This window comes from Cibotium barometz, chromosome 12 (genome assembly GCF_041138505.1).
Source record: "Cibotium barometz isolate CiBa-2024 chromosome 12, ASM4113850v1, whole genome shotgun sequence".
NCBI classification, from domain to species: Eukaryota; Viridiplantae; Streptophyta; class Polypodiopsida; order Cyatheales; family Cibotiaceae; genus Cibotium; species Cibotium barometz.
Genome location: NC_141057.1, coordinates 16,421,356 through 16,443,766, shown reverse-complemented (window position 1 = coordinate 16,443,766; position 22,411 = coordinate 16,421,356). Strand labels below are relative to the sequence as shown.

At 42.1% G+C, this 22,411-nt stretch overlaps 1 protein-coding gene across 1 annotated transcript; it reads right to left on the bottom strand.

The window, feature by feature from the left end:
* Positions 1-9,019: 9,019 nt before the first annotated feature.
* Positions 9,020-11,495, bottom strand: LOC147633128 (eukaryotic initiation factor 4A-10). The gene is made up of 5 exons (XM_086806140.1): positions 11,340-11,495; positions 11,166-11,248; positions 10,961-11,067; positions 9,874-10,304; positions 9,020-9,779 (listed from the first exon to the last, which is right to left on the bottom strand). Exons 2-5 carry the CDS (start codon positions 11,231-11,233, stop codon positions 9,144-9,146), a joined length of 1,242 nt encoding a protein of 413 aa, XP_086662266.1. The 5' UTR covers positions 11,234-11,248; positions 11,340-11,495; the 3' UTR covers positions 9,020-9,143.
* Positions 11,496-22,411: the final 10,916 nt, after the last annotated feature.

Here is a 22,411-nt window from a genome sequence, read left to right as displayed (position 1 = left end):
GCCCTTGAAGCATCGTCGTAAGAAGCCGCCAAGGCTTACCTTGTTGGGCTTTTTGAAGACACCAACCTCCTTGCAATATATGCAGACGATTACCATTTTTGCCAAGGATATGCAACTAGCTCAGCGTATTCGAGGCGAGCGAGACACGATTTAGAGACCTTAGATGTTAACCTGCTTTTTAAAGCAACTCTTTTGTTTCAAACCCCCCTTTGTAACAAGCCTATCTGGCTTTCATTTGTAACCTTCTGATAATTTAAATATTAAGTTTCTCTTACAATGTCTCGGTGTCATCATGTTTGTTTAACATGGAGTGTCTATCATGTGCCAGTTTGTCACACCCAAGGCATCCGAAATGCTCCTGGTGGAGGACTGAGGAAGCTGTACCAGAACAGTGTGAATTTGGCCTCTACAATGGCGATGTAGGCTATAAATTCGCAATGTTCTGGCACTTCTCCCCTAGCCACTCAGGATCATTTCTGATGCATTTATAATGAAGTTGAGTACATTGATGCATTTATAATAAAGTTGAGTACACTAATTGTGAGAAACAGTAGTTTACAAGATAAAAAAACATTTAATCATGTGTAAAAATACATTGTTTGTCATCCAATGCATCAGAATTGCTCTTGGGGACTGGGGAAGCTATGCCAGAACAGTGCGAATTTAGGCTTTGCAGAGACGGTGCAGGCTCAAAATTTGCACTGTTCAGCACTGCTCCCGCAGACACTCAGGATTATTTCTGATGCATTTATAATGAAGTTGAATACATTGATTATAAAAAATAATAATTTACAAGATAAAAACACCTTTAATCATGTGTAAAAATATATTATTTGTCATCCAATGTATCAGAATTGCTTCTGAAAGGCTGGGGAAGCTGTGCCAGAATAGTGCGAATTTGGACTGTGCAGCAACGGTGCAAGCTCAAAATTCGCACTGTTCTGGCACTGCTTCCCCAGGGCCCCAGTGTCATTTCTGATGCATTTACAAAAAATTTGATGGTACAAACTAGAAAAAACAATGATATACTTGATGAAAATAAGTTTGCAAAAACTGTATTGTATTCATAATAAGAAGTGATACATCATCTTTACAAAAGCTTTCTTACAATATTGAGCTTCCTTCTCTTGTTATTGGACAGAGTGTACTCAAGGAGTTATTGGGCTATTTCTTAAGGATCCTCTGTGCCTATGCTTTTGGCTATACCTATATGAGCAAGAAGCTTACCCCTAAATCCAGAACCAAAAACATCGAAGGCAAGGGATTTTTAAATCAGAACTATACCTTTGGTGCTATGCGCCATAGAGACTACACAGAGGACCTTAGAGAGGGCTTTCAAAAAAGAAGAGAGCGAAGGTAGATTGAGGGGTGTAGTCCCTATGGATAATAGTGATGCCATCCACAGGAAGTCGACCAAGATATAGTGCGCCAACGTAGCATCATGTCCATGAACCTTGGCTTAGTCTATGCTACCGTCGCCTCTCCCAACAAATGCGTCAATTTTAACCACCCTCTGCAATCAAAGGAAAAATTAAATTATTTTTCTATATATAATTACAAATTTTTCTAAGTTGTAAAAGGTCGATTATTACCTCTCTTGCTCAATGTCTTCTTTTGCCAAAGTGCTGGTGGAGAACGGAGAGGTCAATCGAGGACTTAGCCTCATCCTTTTTAGGTGCTTTGATCTCCTCCATCACTCCAGCACAGCAAGGGTATCCTTTTCAGCCTCTAGCTTGTCTTGTAAGGTTGTGAATTCCTCCTTTGGAACTAGGGCTTGCTCCGCAGTCTCAACCACAGTTTCCTTGACCAAATCAAGTGTCTCTACAATAGATTCTCTAAGAGGTAATATGACACTATCTAGGTGAGTACCAAGGTTGGACATATCAAGGTCCATCTCACATCGCGTGCATATAATGCCCAAGCATTCATCCATTCTCAAGCTAGCTGCCTTTTCAAGGTCATGAAGAAATAAGTATTCTTCACCTTCCACCACAATGGTGCTCAAGAGATTGATCTCAAGCTCTGGCAGCACCTTGCTCTCCTCGTGTGGGAAAGATGGCCTCTTCCACCTACAACGGGCTGTTTAGCTGCAGATTGTGCACCCTCTAGAAAGTGCTATGATGCAAGCTGCTCTTCCACACCAGCACTCGTGCCTAGTGCCTTCACTTCCTTGTCATCCCTCAAATACCCTACCAACTGCAATGCAGGCATCTCTACCTCCTCATCCGAATCCTCATCTCGATGATGAGGAACGCAAAAGTGGCGAGCCACGAGAGGAGCCTAGTTTCTAAACTGCCCTTCCCCAACCTCTTCACCTCCTGCTTATTGAAGGTACAGTAAGCTCCTACGGGGATGCAGATGTCGATGAAGCGTTCAAGGCGCTGGATGTAGGGACACGGGCATATTGTTGAATGTACTTAAGCAGCTCAACAGGCACCCATCGATCATTGGGGTAATGGGAAAAGGAGATGGAGTCGGGAGCCAAGTATTTCTCCATGTATGCAATCTACGTCTCATAATGTTGGGACACAAGGGCGAGCGACTTTTCAAAGTCAACTTCACGAGTGAACATGGCAAAGAGCTTGCTCTTGCTCGTCCACGGGGTAGTGGAGAGAAACTCTCACAGAAGTTGTCAAAGTGGGTAGCCATGTGAATGCAAAGAGAGTGTGTGACCTTGTGCTTGGTTTCTATCGCATGAAAATGAGAAAGAAGGCACCTTTGGCCTATTTATAGTTAAAATTTAAAGTTTGGTCTTTTCACACTAGACCGCTATACAAAAAAATCACAGTTTGTAAAAATATTAAGATTTCAATTAAATAAAGATTGGTTAAAAAAGAGCCTGCTACAAAATTACAAGCATGTCATCTAATCTAAAATTGTTATAATGTCTTCATTTTTTACCTCTTGTGACATTTACTTCATGTTGATCTCCATCTCCTTGTTGACTTAAAAGCTCGTCATTGCCTTCACCTCGATCCTGAAACTCTTGCCCCTCACATGCATCAGAACAGAGCCTATTTTCCCATATACCCAGTTCATCTTCAAGCTCTTCCACGTGCCTACTATATGTGTTGGTAGGGCTATGCATCTTGTTGCTGAAAATTCAAGGTCCCCCATTTGCCATGATTCTGAGACCATGGTTGTCCCCTCCTTACGCTTCCCAATCTGTAAAAATATAGAAAGTGGCACAATAACTAGAAAGTGTAAGGGTTAATTCTAGACATGTAGTGGAATCAGCTATACCTTTCTTCTCATCAACTTGAAACTTGACTCTTCTACATTGTCAAAGCCCATGATGCTAAAGTGTTGATGCAGGTCTGCTAGGCTCCAATGCTTGCTTGCTGCCACTCGCTTAATCCGTCCATTTTGCATCATCACAGCTACCTCAATAGGCATAATTTTTTCTGCTGAGGCTTGAAGTGGGATCCATGTCCCGTGCTTTTACATCCATCTTTGGTAGTGTAGATGCATGTACAAAATAGAGCGTGCCTTCAAGAACCTAAAAGACACTATAGAATCTACTAGATTATACTTGTACACATCACCTTGATGTGACCCCTCATTAACCTCCCAACCCTCTCCTAATAATCCTTGAATGAGATCACACCGTATCTCCTTACAAATATACATTGTTTTTGTTTGGTGCATTGGCATGGAATTGAACATGTGCACAAAAACATGTAAAGGATAAAGCCAATTTAGCCCTACTGACCTAGATGCCTTTGAAAACTTGAGTGATGTCTTGATATCACTTACCATCTTATTAAACTTTAAGCATAAGATGGTCCAAGCATCAAGTTTGGGCCATTTGGGATTGTTAAGAGGGGCGTTGGGGATCTCTTCTAGCTAGCCAAATAAACTTGGTTTTGTATCTACAAAATAGGAGTGAGAAAAGAAAAAGATATTGTTCTGTACAAGATCACTTGGGCTTTGAGATACAAACATTGCCTCTCCAATGGATGCATGCATAGCATAGAAAACTCCAGTGAGGCTTTGGCCTCAACATAATTAGAGGAAAAAATATCTACACATAGAGACATAAGAAAATGGAGAATCATAAGAAAATTTGAAACAAAAATCCAATATTAGCGTGTTGTTAAAGCTATGGTTATATTACACTGACAATTTGAAGGAAACCTTGGTCGTTGGCCTTGAATGTAAAGGTCTCCAAGAGTATACACATGTTGCACTATGGCAACTAGTCCTTTCTTCTTAGTATGTTTAAAGCCTTGTAGCCGCCCCTTCCAATGATGTAGCATATTCTCCAGTTGACGCACTCGATGTGGTCCCTTCTTAGAGCTTGGCTGCATGTAGACCCAAGCCCTAAGCCTGAATCTTGTTGGAGCCCAAACTCCATGCTCATCTCTTGTGTTATGCAGCACAAGCTCTTCCACCTTCTCCCTAAGTCTTCTCACATTACTGGAAGAGGCCATGGAGGCAAGAAAAGAGAAGAAGGAAAAAGAAGAGCTTATTGCAACAGAGGAGTGGAGAGGAGAGAAAGTTCAAGGTTTTTAGTGCAACAATGGAAAGCTTAAAAGAGGGTTAGAGTTTGAGAATAGACTTTCTGAACCTAGAGTAGTAGACTAAAGAGGGATAGAGTTTTTGTAGCAATGGAGAGGGAGGGAGCTTGAGAGAGAGAGAGAGGGAGCTTGAGAAGGAAGGAGAGCTTAAGAGGGATGGAGTTTCTGTAGCAATGGAGGGCTTAGAAAAGAAAGAAAGAGGGAGAGGGAGCTTAAGACTGAGGGAGCTTAAGAAGGAGGGAGAGCTTGAGAGGTATGGAGTTTTTGCAGCAATGGAGAGCTTAGAAGAGGAAGAAAGAGGTTCAAAATGAACTTTCTAAACTAGAGTATGTTGGGGAAAAGTTTGAGAGGGAAAACACACTTTTGAAAAAAAAATTAAAAACTTTCAATTTTTAGGGTTTTTAATCTGCGTGATTCTAGGTGGGGGGACCTCTAAGTTTGGACCCAGGAGGTAGGGAGACAAGAGTAGTAATTAAGTCCCATTAGCAAACCAAAGCCTAAGTCCCCTAGGGTCAAAGAAGTCAAAAATATACATCCAGCCCTCTTCCTATTGGTCCATTCCTAATCAAAAGTTAATCCAAGAGATCCTCTTTGGATCCAAAAATATTCTAATGAAAAAATTTAAGAGATTTGATGACATCTAGCATAGAACTATTATCTCATATTGATTACAAGCAATGTGAAATAGATTTGTTTTGGTTTGTTTTGACATTACATAAGTCCTATCCATCTATGTGCCTTATTAATTAATATGTGGCAATGTAGAATGATGACATTTTGGACTTCATATGATCCCATTTATTATCTCATATTGATTATAAGCAAAGTGGACAAATTATTTTTGTTTGTTTCAACATTACATAATGTTGGTCTATGGGGCTTATTGATATGTCACAACAATGTGGTTCCAAGGTGAAATGGCAACAAATGTCTAGACTTCTTATGAATCCATATAATATGAGCTAGCTTTATCATTGAAGTTAGGTGACCAACACCTAGTGTTTTAAGAATCTATTATACTAATAGGGGTGATGTTACTAGAACTCCATACCTACACCATAATCTTGCTATCTCCAATTGGGAGGATTCACAAACTTGAAAAGAGGGTGGATTGAAGTGTAGAAACAAATCCATTCTAGAAAAGAAATAAAAGCCTAATTGATATTGTAAAAATACAACTCTATCACATTACAAATTATCTTTTAAAATGTGGAACTCCAAGTACATTTTTAATAGCTAAGGAGATCATCTCCAAAAAGTGACACTTCTACCACCACCTAGACTAGACCCATAAGTTTCTCCATGTGATACCTTTCACTTCCATGTGACCACCCATGTACGTGTTCAACACATCATCCATGACATCACAATTAATGACTTCACCTCCATTCTTTCCTAAATACAATCACAAATAATCTTTGACTCAAGGCCTTCAAGACTTTACACACATGTAGTATGGACTATGCTTCTTCTCAACAACAATGCACATTGGCATAAAATTTAACGTATGCTTGGTGATGCATTTTCTCGATCGTTTCCTCCTACAACTATATCCCAACTTGTATATGTGTTGGATAAAACCAAGCTATGGATCATAAGCACATGGTAGTTTTGGACTTGCCAAGACCACATACGGCACCATAGAAAATGTTACACCCAAGTTGAGAGGAAACTACACACACAAGTTCAAAACCATGCTTTTAATAGGAGAGGGTGAAAACCATGCTCTTACATCTATTACGTGCTCATAAAAAGCATAGGAGTCATAATTTTTCTCCACACAAGTTCTCTCTCTCTCTCTCTCTCTCTCTCTCTCTCTCACACACACACACACACACACACACACACACACACACACGCAATCCACTATAGTTCTTACATAGTTTTTACACCCTACGTGAGAGCACAAGGATAAGGATAGCTATACACACGTTTTTTAAAAAGCATACACTGAATTGTGTTCACAATATGAGCAAGAAATGGAGCTGGGTGAGGTGGTCATATACTCGCATGCAAGAATCCACTGGTCATGGATCAGGTCAGGTCCGAGGTTGATGGTTGGTCCAAGGTGCGAAATGAGCGCATGATTGCACGAAATGTGCTAAGTGTTAGAAATGATGATTGAGCCAACATGATCAAACATGTGATGTACACTGAGAAGCCTACATAATTGCATGCCTCTTTGATGAGGAATCCACCTTCCCTTTAAGTCTCTTAAGTATTTACAAGTGCGTGGAGTTAGCTGCTCACACAGGATAGCATTATAACTGTGCTATCATCTTATTGTCAGGATTGAACTGCCAGAGAAGCACTGCTCCTTGTCTTCAGTTATGCACAAGCTAACAGCTTAAGGAATGTGGCCTACAGAAATTCAACGCAAGAAAAGCTTCCTACTTCACTCTTGCTCACCACGCATGTAACACCTACATATCATTGGTTGATCGAAAGACGATGTTGTGGACTTGACCCTAATTTGGGTTGGAGATTAGTACTATTATAGGCTACAAATATTACAGCTCAGACAAAATGAGATTCTCGACAAAACCCTCAATTAATCCTACCCTAGCTACCACCTCACTCTTTCACCTACTTGAAACTTTTAGGAGATAGGATGGACGAAAGAAAATGAACGAATTTATTATGAAAAGAAAAAGTTGTTGCCATGTTAGATCATGTAAACTATGCAAGAAATGCACAACATATTGGCACAACAAATACAGCTAGTACATCTAATAGCCAACACAATGAAAATGTACAAAATTTCAGTATCCAAGTTAAAGGGTAGGATGAAGCAAACCCTAATTATCCAATACTCACACAACCTTTATACTACAAGATGTGAGACTAACTCCAAAGATATAATACCACTGAAACGTGTTTATACATTGTTATACATATGTGAGAGGGTGTGCCATGTGAACAAGTGCTCTCGGCACTCACTTGAATTTCATTTCTTTAAAAAGAGATCTGATGGGTTTTTTTCCCCAAAGTTAGTTACCAAACTTACATTTGAATTCCCACCTGTGAACAGAGACAACAACGTATTAAATACATCCCATGAGTTCACACCTGTCTCTTTGGTACATGATAACAAAAGCTGCACAGCATCTTCCACAAAAACATCTCGACTAATCAAGAGACGCTTTGACTACGGATGATACAATCTGTAACCCTTGCTCTCAACACTGTAATCAACAAAAAATACATTTGACAACCTTATCGTCCAATTTTCTATGTTGTTGCATAAGCACTAAAGCATAGGCCAAGCAACCAAAGACACGCAAGTGACCAATACCCACTAGCCATGGAGTGTGTGAATGGTCCATCCATATGCTCCGTGGACTCGGTGGGTGGCGTGGTATGGCCTCACTGCAGCCAATGCGACAAATATGCCATGCTGCAATGGTACTAACAATCTCCCACCTCGGACAATTGCCTGTGGTCTGAAAATGGGACTGCCGTGATCCTGCAGTGAGGAGAGAAGGGCAAGGCCCTGTCCCATCCCCTTCATATGCAAGGGCTGGCAAAGCCTCAGTGGCCCAAAATCTGGGGGGTTTTCAAGTAGCTTGGCTTAAAACATTAATGTTGACTTGGGTTAGCTTCTTCAGATTTGTTCGCGAGGCATGACAAATTCCAATCTCACCGCATAAGATGGGTACCCTCCAATACTCTTATGCCTACATCTCTGACAGGTCTGTCTCTAATCAAATGAGAATATCCTACAATATTCTAATGTCAAGCATCTTAATCGTCTCTGATAACTTATAGCCCAGGCCCTGTACACACCCCAGACTGTGACATCTGGACAGGCAGCCATGGACAAGGATCAATTATCTATCCATGACTCATCAAAGGCCTCTGAATATAACTAGCAGTCAGTCGAAATGCATCCTCCTCCTAGATGAAAGTTCACTTTCTGGAGAGCAGAAGTTTCTAAAACCTTGTGCATTTACCTCTAAAATGGGAATGTTGTATTCATGAAGACTGTAAATGGCTGAAAATTCTCAGCTGGGACATGGGGATTATGCATCCAAGAGGCTTTCCTTTGGGAAGCTAAAGGTGTCTCACACATGATTAAGACATGTAAGGGCACCTTCAGTATTTGGACAGACCTACTTGCGTGCAAAATATACTAAAATAATTACTTCTTATCTCAAAGCTTAAGTCATCTGTGACCCCAAACACTCCACACAACACTCCCATCCAGATAAGCATAATTTCTAAAGAAGCATGCTTTAACTGAAAAGCTTTGACAGATTTGAGAGCAGCCTAATCCATCATGCAGACACAGAACAAAGGACAGGCAGCACTGGTGGTCATCTTCATAATCGCAGTCCTTGTAATGGCACTCAAATTGCAAAGGGCGTATATACTTCCACAGATCTGGAGCTTTACTGTGGGGCAAAGCTAGCAGTAGACTTGATCCACAAATATCATAAGTTTACCTCTTCTCATCATCAACCAAAAAGTGATGACTGGTACCCAAAGCACTACTCTCATAAAGACAAAGTAGTATAGAACCTCTATCAAAAAGGTGACAAAACATACATGAAAAGTTCAGCATACAATTCAAAAATATTAATTAAGTCATAAAATTAGCATCCCCATCCAAAAACCTGGGGCTTAGATAAGATCAGCCACATTTGAGGGCAACTCTTCAACCACCACATTGTAAAACCTCTGGATATCCTGAAGCATTCTCTCATCATCCTTGGTAATGAAGTTTATGGCAACACCCTTCCTTCCAAACCGACCACTGCGCCCAATGCGATGAAGGTAGTTCTCAGGCTGAGTTGGGAGGTCGTAGTTAATGACCAAGGACACCTGCTGCACATCAATGCCCCTAGCCAGTAAATCAGTTGTGATAAGGACACGGGATGACCCAGACCTAAACTCCCTCATGATGATATCCCTGGTGTTTTGATCCATGTCACCATGAGTGGCCGACACGGTATGATCACGAGCCCGCATCTTGTCCGTTAACCAATCAACCTTGCGTCGAGTGTTAACAAAGATGACGCTCTGTGTGATGGCAAGTGTCTCATATAGATCACATAGAGTGTCCAGCTTCCAGTCTTCCTTATCAACATTCACATAAAATTGTTTGATACCCTCCAGAGTCAGCTCATCTCTCTTAACCAGGATCCGGACAGGCTTATTCATAAACTTCCGGGTTATCTCTAAGGCCTCAGGGGGCATTGTGGCTGAGAACACACCCACCTGGATCTTCTCAGGAAGAAGCTGGAAGATATCATAGATCTGTGAAACATCAAAACAGTCACATTACTTAGGGGGGCTGAAAACAGGAAGACATCACAACAAAAAGCATGTGCTGCAGCTGAAAACCATATACCTGATCTTTGAAGCCCCGAGAAAGCATCTCGTCAGCTTCATCGAGCACAAACATCTTGATGTAATCTGACCTAAGTGAGTGCCTTCGGAGCATGTCATAAACCCTTCCAGGAGTTCCGACAACGACATGCACTCCACTCTGCAGTATACGCTGATCCTCCCTCACACTAGTCCCTCCAACACATGCATGCACCCTCACCTGAAGATAGTCACCGAGTGCCCTCATGACTTTCTCAATCTGTTGGGCCAACTCTCGAGTAGGGGCCAGCACAAGGGCCTGGCATTCGAGGAGGCTGTAATCCAGCTGTTGCAATATTCCTGAGCAGAAAGTTGCAGTCTTTCCTGTTCCTGACTGAGCCTGCTGGATCACATCAAGGCCCTTACAAAAAGGGACTATACCCCTCTGTTGAATCGCAGAAGGCTTCTCAAAACCTGAATGTAAAAAAGCACAATTTTTTAAGTAAACTGCACAGCATTATGAACCCTAACCATGTATGCAACCTTAAAAATAAGCTCAGCTAATATGCAATCACCAGCAAAAAAAACATAGGGGTAATGAACCCACTCAAAAACTTAAAATCACGCCATGTCACAAAACTCTATAGCAAGAAGAAAAGCCTTCCAAATCCTAGCCACAGGCATAAGGAAGTTACTCAGTACCTAAGTAATCCAGCAATATGGCTAGCCTCAGGTAACTAAGGTACCCATGAGCTAAGTCAAAACTTAGTATAATACCAAAAAATAACCATGTTGCATGTTGCAACACTTAGTTGACGGCATAGAAAAAGCCTCCCAAGGCGTAGCCACAAACATAATAGCCAAGGCACCCTACTCCAAAAAAGAACTAGCATAACGGCTAGCTATGGGTAAAAGTACATTAGCATAGCAGCTAGACACATACTAAAAATGAAGCCACTAAAGAGGCCTGGCCTGGCAAGTCTGATTACCAAGCTAATGCACAAACCCAATGAGGCAAAAAAAGGGATGCTCAGATTTACACGACAGCAGCAACAAAATACAGAACCGAGTCTTTGTACCTAGGAGATTCTAAAGTAAATGACATTTTCTTAGTTTTGCAGAGTAATTACCGTAGGCATAAATTCCTCTGAGGAGATTCTCGTGCAAGTTCATGGCATCAAAGCTATCATGGACCTCATCCCAGGATGATATGAGCTCTTCCCCTTCCGCAGAAAGCCTGGTAACAGGCGAACTTGGATGCTTCAAATGGAACAATTGGCGGGAGCACTGAGCAAAAGGAAAGCAGAAGGAAAAAAAAAAACGAGGAGAGCTTACACAGCGTCCATTTTGGAGTCATACTGGCGAGCATCGAACTGGGATCCCTCGGAAGCTTGTCCTGCCATCAAATCTGAAGATTTCTGCAGGAAAAGAGCAAAGGAGTTCTTAATAGAAGCTTTCGGCTATGGTGATGAGAGAGGAAAGGAACGTAAAAAGGGCAGAAGAGCTTACCTTGCTGTTAAGGGGAAGTAGACGCGTAGATGCGCGCAGATGGAGAAAGGAGCAGGAGCTCCTTTGGCGAAAAGAGTTTTCGCTGGGAAGACAATGGAGTTTTAGGGTTTTGATCTCTCACCGCGTGGGCGCCCTCTAAAATTTGATAGAGAGGCCGCCCGCGTAGAGGGCAATGGACGTAATGTGATGAATCTCCACTATATCATATATAGTACTAACAGAGTCTAGGAGAGGGTAAACCCATAACAACACTCATTACATTACACTATATCATATATAGTACTACCAGAGTCTAGGAGAGGGTAAACCCATAACAACACTCATTACATTACACTCTCATATATAGTACTACTAGAATCCATCCCATAGCCACACGTTCCCACCATTACAACGTCAAGGAACAACGTCAAGGACATACTGTTAACATTCTTAAGCCGGAATATGGCTTATCGAGCTGGTTGATATATTTCATCGCTATGGTCACATGGATTGAAGAAAAACTCAACAGCCAATGAGGCCAAAAGCTCAGTTTTGATGTGGCAAAATGTGGCTTATACAATGGAGAATGTGTTCCTTAGAGAGCACCCCCCTCACAGTTTAAAGGGTTAAACATACGTCGCACAAGAATATGGCTTATCCTACTTTTTCATTACAATGGTTGCATCAAGAAAAGAAGAAAACTATGTAACCAATAAATCTAAAAGCTCAATTATGGTGTGGCAAAATGTAGTTTGTAGAGGGAAGAAATTGTGAACCGTAGATGGTGTTTAGCTCAATGAGAACCCCTTCACGCCCCCTTTTTTATAATCATAGATATCTTGTGTGATGTTGATGTTGATGTTGATGATCAAATTATGGAAGCCAATAAGCTTTGATAGCTTAGTTGAAAGTTAAGTATATGTTGAAGTTTGCCAAGCAAGTATTTGCATATCATTTTGCAAAAACAATTCATCCAATGAATAAGCTGACTACTAAAACATACTATAAGGGTTAACATACCTCCTTCCATATCCTCGCATCACCCAAGTCTTGGTGATGAAGTTGCTGTTGGGGTGGAAAGGTGTGGATGGTCCAACATAAGCCATAAATTTGGCAGTCAAAGTTAAGTGATATGGTTTGGGAGTGATCTATAGCGAATGTAGGGCAAAGTGGGTGAGAAGCTTTGAGAAGCCCTGGTGATAGGCAGCGTGTCGAAGTGGAATGGAAAAAGTGATAGGCAATGTAGAGGTTCTTCGAGTAAGGCCACCGTTGGTTATGGAAGTTACGTAGACCCTTCAAAATTAGGTATTATGGTAGAAATGGTCCACACTACGTGATTAGCACAATGAGTGCCAAGACCACCATGGAATGATTGGGATGGGGAGATGGTAGTCTAGATCTTTATGGCATGATAAGAGAGTGTATAGTGTAATACTAAGAGATAAGGCTCCTTTGTGGCAAAATTGACATGACTAGGGCGACATTGTGTTGGTGATGAATTAGAGTTGAAATAATTGGAGGTACTAGTAAGGTTCTCAAGGTGACATCGGTCATACCATGTGCCAGGCTTGTGCCCACCATGGTCCCTCCCCATCCAGAGATGTATATGGAGGGGCGCGTTGATAAGGTTAGTTGTAGGTGCATGTGTGTGCGTATACCATAGATGTGAGAAGTGAAAAAAATGTGATGCCCATAGTGAAATATGTAGGTGACGTACATGGACAATGGTGGAAGGTGTGCTCATGTGTGTGCATTACTCCAAACACAAAGACTTCTCTAATTAATTGCTTTCTTTGTCTTTCTTTGCTACTTTCTTTGACATTTACTTGACATCCCTTTTCTTGGGGGGAGTCAAGATTATTACATTGTTTGAGGCATGGTGGTGGACTTTGCTCATGGCCTTTCCCACAATAGTAGCTACAATGGAACTGGGTGGCCTTTGTGGCAAGGTTCATGGCTTTGCCCACAACAGCTGTAATGGAGATGGGTGGCCTTTGCGGCTCAATAGATTTAGCATTAGTGATCATTGAGGATAGAGGTATTGTGAAGTAATGGGTGGTGAGGCCGAAGAAGAGTTCATGAAAGGTTCCTGCTAATTGTAGGAAGGTCCAAGCCATGGGTCGTACCACGGGTCAGGCATCCTGCCACATGGTCCCCCCATCCCAAGACATACCTAGATGGCTGATGAGACTTAATGTAGGTTCATGAGAGAATAGTGCCTATGTGTCGGTGATAAGGCTCAATGTAGGTTCATGAAAAAATAGTGCCTATTTTGAAGCTACCCTTCCAAATATTCTTAGGGCTGTGCAAAAATTTGACTAGCTCATATGTTTATTATATGCAGAGCCCGTGTATTTATTACAAGTGGTGGCATTAGGCAAAAGGTGGGCCCATGTAGAAGCTTCTTCTGGGGTGAAAACTCCAACATATTAATTTCTTCGTAGTTTTGATTCTGCTTTCTTTATCTCTTTTTTAAGGTAGCTTGTGTGCAATACCACTGAACATGGGTTTTGTACCGAAAGGGGGGCCATAAATAATGTAAAAAGTAGTAGATAGGGCCTGGCATGGTGTGGGACTTATCCATCCGCATTAGTACCAAATATTCCATCGGTCTCATAGAAAGACATAATGAAGAGCTTGCATAAAATCCATTGACTAGATCTGAAAGGGCTTCCAAAACTCGTTATATGACATGCCTTTGAAAGCAACCACTCTATGGTTGTGGAAGTATTTAACATTGTAAGGTCTATCTACTAATGGTGGAAGTTGGGACCTTCATTGAGATCAAAGACCAACTGCTCTTTGCTTGTCCATTGGTCTTAGGTACCATGAGTTGGAAGAACTGGCATGTGGTGAAGATAGAGGGGTTGGGAACCTTAGGATAGTAGAGGTCATCAAAGTTCTTCATTCCAAGTCATCTCCATGGACTGGGAAGTCCTTGGGGATCAACAAAGTGCCAGCTTCCTCTCCCACAGGTGGTGGTTGATCTTCCTCTCCCCTGGTGGTTGATCTTCCACTGGGTAAATAGGTGATCCATGTGTTGGTTCACCAAACAAATTTTGGCCATGTCTAAGGGGGTATCTCGGTGGTTATGGAAGTTGCCTTGGAATGTGAGATCCCGCACGATGGGTGGGTATGTAAGCTTTTGTTGTTCATGGACAAGCAAGGACACCCCGTGACTTCTTAAGTAGTTGGCAGTGGTTCCTTATCGAGATCTGTCCCCTCATGGAATAATTCGAGGATGAAATGCTCATGGATGCAGTTAATGAGGTGGTTTAGCTGTGGGATAAGATCAAGGCTTTGGGGATAAGGTAGTGGCTCCCATGGAAGATGCAAAATAGCTTGAATGGAGGGTGGGTAGGGGTTAGAGTTGGGTTGGTTGGATTGGTGTGTGGGTTTGGCTCCTGCTAGTTGCTTTGTTGCCCAAACTATCAAAAGAGGGGGCTTGATTGGCTTGCCAGGACCCTTATCTGGAAGAGAGGTGCCCATCCTAGTGTCGTTATAAGAACTCATCAAGGTCATCCTCTGCATTCTTAGGCTTATGGCTTTGGAAAAAGGCAAAGGCCTTCTATGCCTCATCAATAGAGATGTCCTAGGTAAGCCACATGGATGGTCTGAATGGTGGCTTTGCCCAGTGTGGTGTAAGGGCTTATTTGAGGTAAGTATAGACTATGTGATAAATCTTGAGGATGCCCAGTGGGTTGTACTGATTATTAGGTATGTTACAAATCTCATGGAAAGTAGACTTTGTTGCTTAATGAACAAGGGTCTTCATGGCTTTCATACTGGCCAAGTGAAGTTGAGGTCGCATGGTGCTGTGTGAGATCAAGGAAATGATCTATAAAGAGTATAGAATTCACGAACAGGTGTCACCAATGGCCAAGTTAGACACCAATGCATGGGATTCAATGGAGTATAAGAGTGTGGTGTCCATGAAGGAGATGGCTTGGTTAAAGAAGAAAAGGGTGGCGAGGGTGGGTTGCACTGTGTTGATGTGGGCTAAGATGGTGTGGAAGGTGGGGGTTTGTTTCATGAGGGTGAGTTTATCCATGGAGACCGGCTTGTGGTTGGTAAAGTGTCGAGGTCGGTAGCCCATGAAAGAATTATGCCAAGGTCAGTAGCACATGAGAGAAGCATGTCAAGGTCGGTAGCCCATGAGAGAAGCATGTCTAGCTTCCTTTGGTCATGACCTTCCAACGGGGTATCATCCCACGCAAGGGTCTCCATTTTATAAATTTTGACATGTGCTTGGGTGATGAGGGCATCTTTGTGGTGGAGGAGATCCTTCCCTAGTGGCCACTTTGCTCATTACATGATTATACTCCTTTGCTTGGGTGATGTGGGCATCTTTGTAGTGGTGGAGGAGACCCTAGTAGGCTGCTTCCCTAGTGGCCGCTTTGCTTGGGTGATGAGGGAATCTTTGTGGTGGAGGAGATCCTAGCAGGCTGCTTCCCTGCTGGTTGCTTTGCTCACCACATGATTATACTCCTTATGAGAGCTTTGGTTTCCCCATATAAAAATATAAGCACTAAGATTATCATATGCCAAATGACCCAATCATTGATGATGAGTCATTAGCAATCCTTGGTAAGCTCTATTAAAGAGATGCTATCTACTAAGGAAGTTGTATTAATCAAGCATGAACACAAGTTTTAGCACACTAGGCATCACACATATCAAGATCTAAAGCTTAACAACATGCAAGAGATAAGATTTCCACAAAGGACCACTCACCAAGAGAGATTTCAAATGCTAGAGCTCTCACACACACGAACCATGTAGTGTGAGTCTCCCAAATATATAGGCTCACTAAGAGAAGGCACCTAAATCCACTTGCCTAGCCCACTTTCTCATGTGTCCTCCACCAAATAGAGGTGCCATAAATACCTGGGTTGGCCTACCCAACCATGGTGCTACAAAGTAACCAGTTATGTGGACCTTAGCCTATAATTTGATGTAATCTACCACAAAGGATTTATATGTGACCATACAACACGTATGTAGATCACAATTTCAACACCCTCTCTTGATCTATGTCCATACCAACATGCTGTGTATTTTTAGCACCCCCTCTCTTAATCTACCAACATGGTGTATTGATTAGAGTATTCTCACGCAGCAACAGAAAATGCCCACGACAGAGAGGCAATTTGGCTGCCCTTTCATAAAGAAACTACTACTTATAGTGATGCTTCTTGTTGTAGCCATGTGTTGATGCTTCACACAGAGATGTCATCAAGAGACTACACATAGAGATGTCGTTGAGAGACAACACAAGATACACACAACTCATAGGTGGTGATGCATCACACAAAGATGTCGTCGTCGAGACTACACAAGATACACACAACTCACATAGAGTTGATTTGCTTGGTTAAAGGTCGTGAGGATAAATTTCTCATAGTTTAGAGACAATGCACTCTCTCTCTCTCTCTCTCTCTCTCTCTCTCTCTCTCTCTCTCTTAGAGATGATGTTTTATTTTCTCATTGAGAGAATAACAATAAGACTCCTCATCCTCACCTCTCTTAACTGAGCACAATGATGATAAGATCTCTCATACATATTTATCATAAACCAGCCCACGAAGTTTCTCTATATGGTCTCATATAACCGACGATCACATGACTCATAAAGAATATACTGCTTACTTGAACTCGTCCCTTCCTTCCACAAAGACTCACCACACTAAAGAGTGGTGTTAGGAAACACTAACCATTCATTGTTCCACTCCAAAAAATGATACAAGGGAATTTATCTTTTTGTAAGTGCCTTTCCCTCTCTCCTTTATCCTTGCCACACACATAAACTTAAGAGTACTTACACTAGTCAGGATAATCGCAAAGATGATGAAATTCATTCTCACACTGAGATTTAGAGCTTAAGTGACTCCCTCTCTCTTACTTCACCTTGCCATAAGTGGAGTAATACAAGAAGAGACTTGATGATGGCCTGACTCACTCTCTCTTACTCCACCTTGCTATAAGTGGAGTAATACAAGAAGAGACTCAATGATAACCTTTACTAGACAACCACTCACGTAGAGTAACCCACAAGCACAAAGATGTCCTTTCTCAACAATTGATTAAGAACACTCTCAACAATTGATTAAGAACACTCCCAAAACAAGGAAGAGATCTTTGATACCATATTAAAAATATAATCACACTAAGATTATCATATGTAAAATGACCCAAACATTGATTGATCATGAGCTATGATAAATCCTTGATAAGCTTTATCTCTACTGACCCATACATTGATTGATCATGAGTCATGAGCAATCGAGATGCTAAAGAAGTTGTATTACTTAATCACATGAACACAAGATTAAAACTATAAGCATCACACATATCAAGATCTAAAGCTTAACAATATACAAGGGACAACATTCTACAAAGGACCACTTAGAATTACTCACCAAGAGAGATTACAAATGCTAGAGCTTTCACATATATGAACCATGTAGTGTGAGTCTCTCGAATATATAGGCTCCCAAAAAGAAGGCACTTAGATCCACTTGCCCATGTGCCCTCCAATAAACAGAGGTGCCACAAAGTATAATAAAGTAACCAAAGTTTTGTGAACCTTAGACCTTAGCCTATAATTTGATATAATCTACCACAAAGGATTTATATCTGACCATACAACACATGTATGTCACATTTTCAACATCTCATGTGTTGTTAGCACACAGACCGCTGGGGCCTCTTTGGCTTTAGCTTGAGCGAGCTCTCATCTAGGAGTTGGTCTCTTTGGGCTTTATGTGCCTGGGCTCTGCCGCCCGCAACCTTGGTGGTCTCTCTAAGGCTTGCTTGTGAGTGTGGGTTAGCTCCTCTTGGGTAGATTTGGCTACCACCACAACCTCGTTGTAAAGCCAATGGATTTCATATGTAGCTTTCTTGAGCTTGGCTTCGAGCTTGGCTGCCACCACAAGCTCATTGTAAAGCCAATGGATTTCATATGTAGCTTTCTTGAGCTTGGCTTCGAGCTTGGCATTCTTCTCATGGGTGGCCTGAAGCAGTTATTGGGAATGGTTAAGCTTCCCAACCCTCCTCCCTAATGTATGGATGTATCCTAGCTCTTGAGCTCTTGTTATTACTAGAGGATGTGATGATTGGAAGTTTTGGCTACATGGATGATAAGCTCCACCCACTGGAGAGTGTCAATGTTTGAAGTATTGGGGGAAGTTGCAAAATCATGGGTCAATTCTTATGGAATGAGATGGTCCGTGAGAGACCAATCTAGGGATAGGGAAAAAGTAGGAGTTAGTGTGACAGACTTGGGGACTCTCATGATGGGTATCTTCAACTTGGGCTCCACGCACCTAACCTTGATGTGGGTTAGGTGCAAAGAAGCCTTGAGGCTTAAACATATCCCTTGTAGAGCCAAGAGGAGATTCTCCTTGAGTGGAATGGGGATGGTTGTATGAGGAGGTTAAAATTACAATTAGGCTAAATTTAGGCTAAAGACAACGATGTGCAGACGGTTAAAGGTTCCTCCATTATGGGCCTTGAGGAAGAAATGGATGGGTTATGGGAAGGTTCTCATTTGTGGTTCTTTGGAAGAGGTTGGGACTTGGGGTGTTGGTGACATTGCACCATAAGGTAGAAATGTGCTAGGCGAGGCACAGGGGGTGGAAGCTCTTTGTCAATGACATGAAAAAGGATCTTTGTGAGAATATGTATACAATGTACCTTGCTTGTCAGGTTCTTGCAAGAGCTTTAGAGCTCATTCAAAACTAGGAAGCTTGGTTATGATAGTTAGGGAAACCCTATTGTGGTTTGATCACGAGCCTTTTGGTGAGTAAGGGAGATGAGCACATGGGCCATTGAAACCTTATTATGGTGATTACGAACCTTCTGGTGAGTAAGGAAGGTGAGTGGACTGGGGATGGTTGGCAATAGGAGGTTGAGGTTGAGGTAGGCTGAAGCCAATAGCGTGTGGGCGGTTGAAGGTTCATCCAGTATGGGGCTTTGGGAAAGAAATGGATGGGTTATGGATGGTTCTCATTTGTGTTTCTTCAGAAGAGGTTGGGGCTTGGGGTGTTAGTGAGTTGTTGTACCATAAGGCATGAACGAGTTGGGTCAGGCACGCAAAAGGGTGGAAGTTCTTTATCAATGGCATGATAAAGGATCTTTGTGAGCATATGTATACAATGTTCCTTGCCTATTGGGTTCTTGCACAAGAGATTAGGAGCTCAGTATTAGGTTTGACCCCAATTTGTTGGTTAGCTACTAGAAGGTAGCTTGGCTAGGATAGTGAGGAACACCCTATTATGGTGATCTCACGGGCCTTGAGTAAGGAAGGTCACATGGACCATTGGCACGGGACTACAATGTCATCAAATTTAGCCCCATTGGAGTTAAGGCCATCGTTCGTTGGTGATTAGGTGCCGATGAACCTCGGCCATGTCTTTGGCTCCCTTGCCACCTCGTGGAATTTAGATGCATGGGGGCCGAGAGAGGTGCAGGTCTCTTCGCACAAGATCCTCGATGAGCAAGATTCCGACAAAGTGACCCATCCAGCATCTCAACCTCCCATGAATTGTTTGTATCTAGTGTAGGGTAAGAGGGAGATCCAGGCCAATGGGGATTGGTTACAGAAGGCCATGAGGGTGACCTTGTTGAGGTAAGGGGATACTTTGAGAAAATGGAATATGGCATGATGACATTCTACCGATGGGTAGGCGACCCTAAAGAGATTCTTGGGCATGAAGTAGGCATCCTCAGACGGTGCAGAGCATCTCGAGATCTAGGGAGTAAGAATCATCTTGAATGGTGAGGGACATTTCGACGAATGGATTCGAAAGATCCAGAGGCCACTTTCTAGGCTCCCAATGCAAGGGCGGTGATGTGGAGGTGGCTCCATCTGCCATGGTGTGTGTGCAAAGGTCCCTTGTGCAACAATGGTTAAAATTCTTAGTTTTTAGTACGTGCAGCACATTTGTTGTGTGACCAGTGCCGTATTAGTGCCGAGTATGTGTGAAGGGGCAAGGTGAGTTGGCTAGGGGCTTAGATATTCCGGGTAAAAGGTTTCATTCTGGATAATATATTCACCTTTTGGGAGGCATCCTACCACCACTGTCCATCTACAACAATAGGACTTAGTGATTCTCTTATTGGATTTTGAGACAACCTATGGACTGGGGCTTTCTCGAGGGGACTATATGTAGGATGGGTTTCCCCACCACCTAGATCTGGCCCTCTACTTAGACTCTCATAGTTAGGCCCTCTACTTATACTCTCACGGTTAGGTCCTAATCTTATGTTTCCACTTTCTCGTTTAGTATGATAGATTTTTCCCCTTGTGCCCTTCATTTTTTGTTTTTATGTGGTGGAGGCGAATATGAGTTGTTTTTTAGCTTTTGAGGAGACTAGACTACCTTCGGCTTCCTATCAGATCTCAAGAGGAGAGTTTGCAGATTACATAGGGGCCTACCTCTCCAAAGATGTGGAGAATCTCAAGAGGTTTGTGGACACAGTTGACATCTTTTGTTGGGACTTAGGAGCACAGATCGTGGCACAAGTTGTGTGGATTTTGGGTTAGCTCATCCCCTACCCCCGACTTGGTACCAAGTCACGTGGATTTTGGGTTAGCTCATCCCCTACCCCGACTTGGCACCAAGTTGAGTCCTTCCAGTGGATTATGAGGGATATCCAATTTGTTATCTTAGCTACTACTAGGCTAGGATCGACATCCCAAGGTGGACACATAAATCCCAACTAAAGGGCCATTGCCATGATAGAAGAAACTCTAAGGAAGTGGGTAGACATTGTAATTCCGTATGATTTTCAACCAACGCAACTAGACCCATGCCAATGGTGGATGTTTTCATCCATGGGAGGGTGTGGAGCATGAAAATAAGAGCTTCACAACACTATTTCCATAGGGGCCTTGCGCGCTGAGAAATAGCCTAGAGTTGTGGAAGATTTTGAAGGAATGGACAAATGAGGATACATTTCCATGGGAAGACGAGGTGGGCGGTGTCATGACTTTCTTGAGAGATGTAGAAGTCAATTTGACGTAGAATGAGGAAAAGTGATACCGCAAACGCGACACTTTCAATGTAGTACAAGCAACTCTCATGTATTTCTACCACATCTTAGAATGGAGTATGAGTAATTCTCTTGTATTTTTTCCATCTTAAATGGCAAACCATGATGAATTGATTTGATCGCCAAAGCACTTTACACCAGGTGGGGTAGGCCACCATTGGAGAGAATAGATTTCGTCATCAAGTTGGCCAACCAAGCAAGGGTAATCTAATGGGGTTGACGTCATGGATGTGCATGTGCAAACAACAAGATTAATTCCAACCTAGGCTAGAATGGATACAACTATCATTGATAACTTACTTGTTTACCTATGCCATGTTGACAAACTGAGCTCCAAAGCACCACTTCTATTTAGTCACTCCTCTCCTTCATGCTACTTCACTTTCAATGTGTCAGTCACACCATGGTTCCTCTACTTTAACATATGACTCACTCTCTCACTCAAGCTCTCTTATTCCATCTCTCTCACACACACATAGTAAGAAATCAAGAAATTAAGAGGCACAATGCATAATCTAATTCACGCTCTTAAGCTTACTCTTTTTGACACACACACGAGTTAGCTTTTTAAGAGTTTTTCCAATTGTGCATGAGAATGCCCATACAATAGTAAAAAATTAACTAATATGCCAAGCCTTGTGTCCACACCATGGCCAATGAAAATTTAAAAAGACTAAGAATAAAGGAATATAGGCTTTATAACATTAGCTTTACATGGATGTTAACAACTCTAGGCTAAAGCTTTTTTGGCTTTATTACAAAATGTATGTATATACTTGTTTTTTGGAGTTGGAGTGGCATGAGGATCCCACATCTGAGCCAGCATCCAAAGACCTACTAGGAAGAAGCCTTCAATTGCTTCGACAAGGATTAACATATATGACACCACTACCAACAAGGAACACCTTATCTCTTCTAGTTGGTGTGCTCTGTCCTTCAATTTCTCCATTTAGTCAAGCTTTCGATTGTAGTTTCTAGATTCTGAGCATTTTAGAAACTTAATTGCACCATTAATCTTAAATTTAGAATTGTGTCAA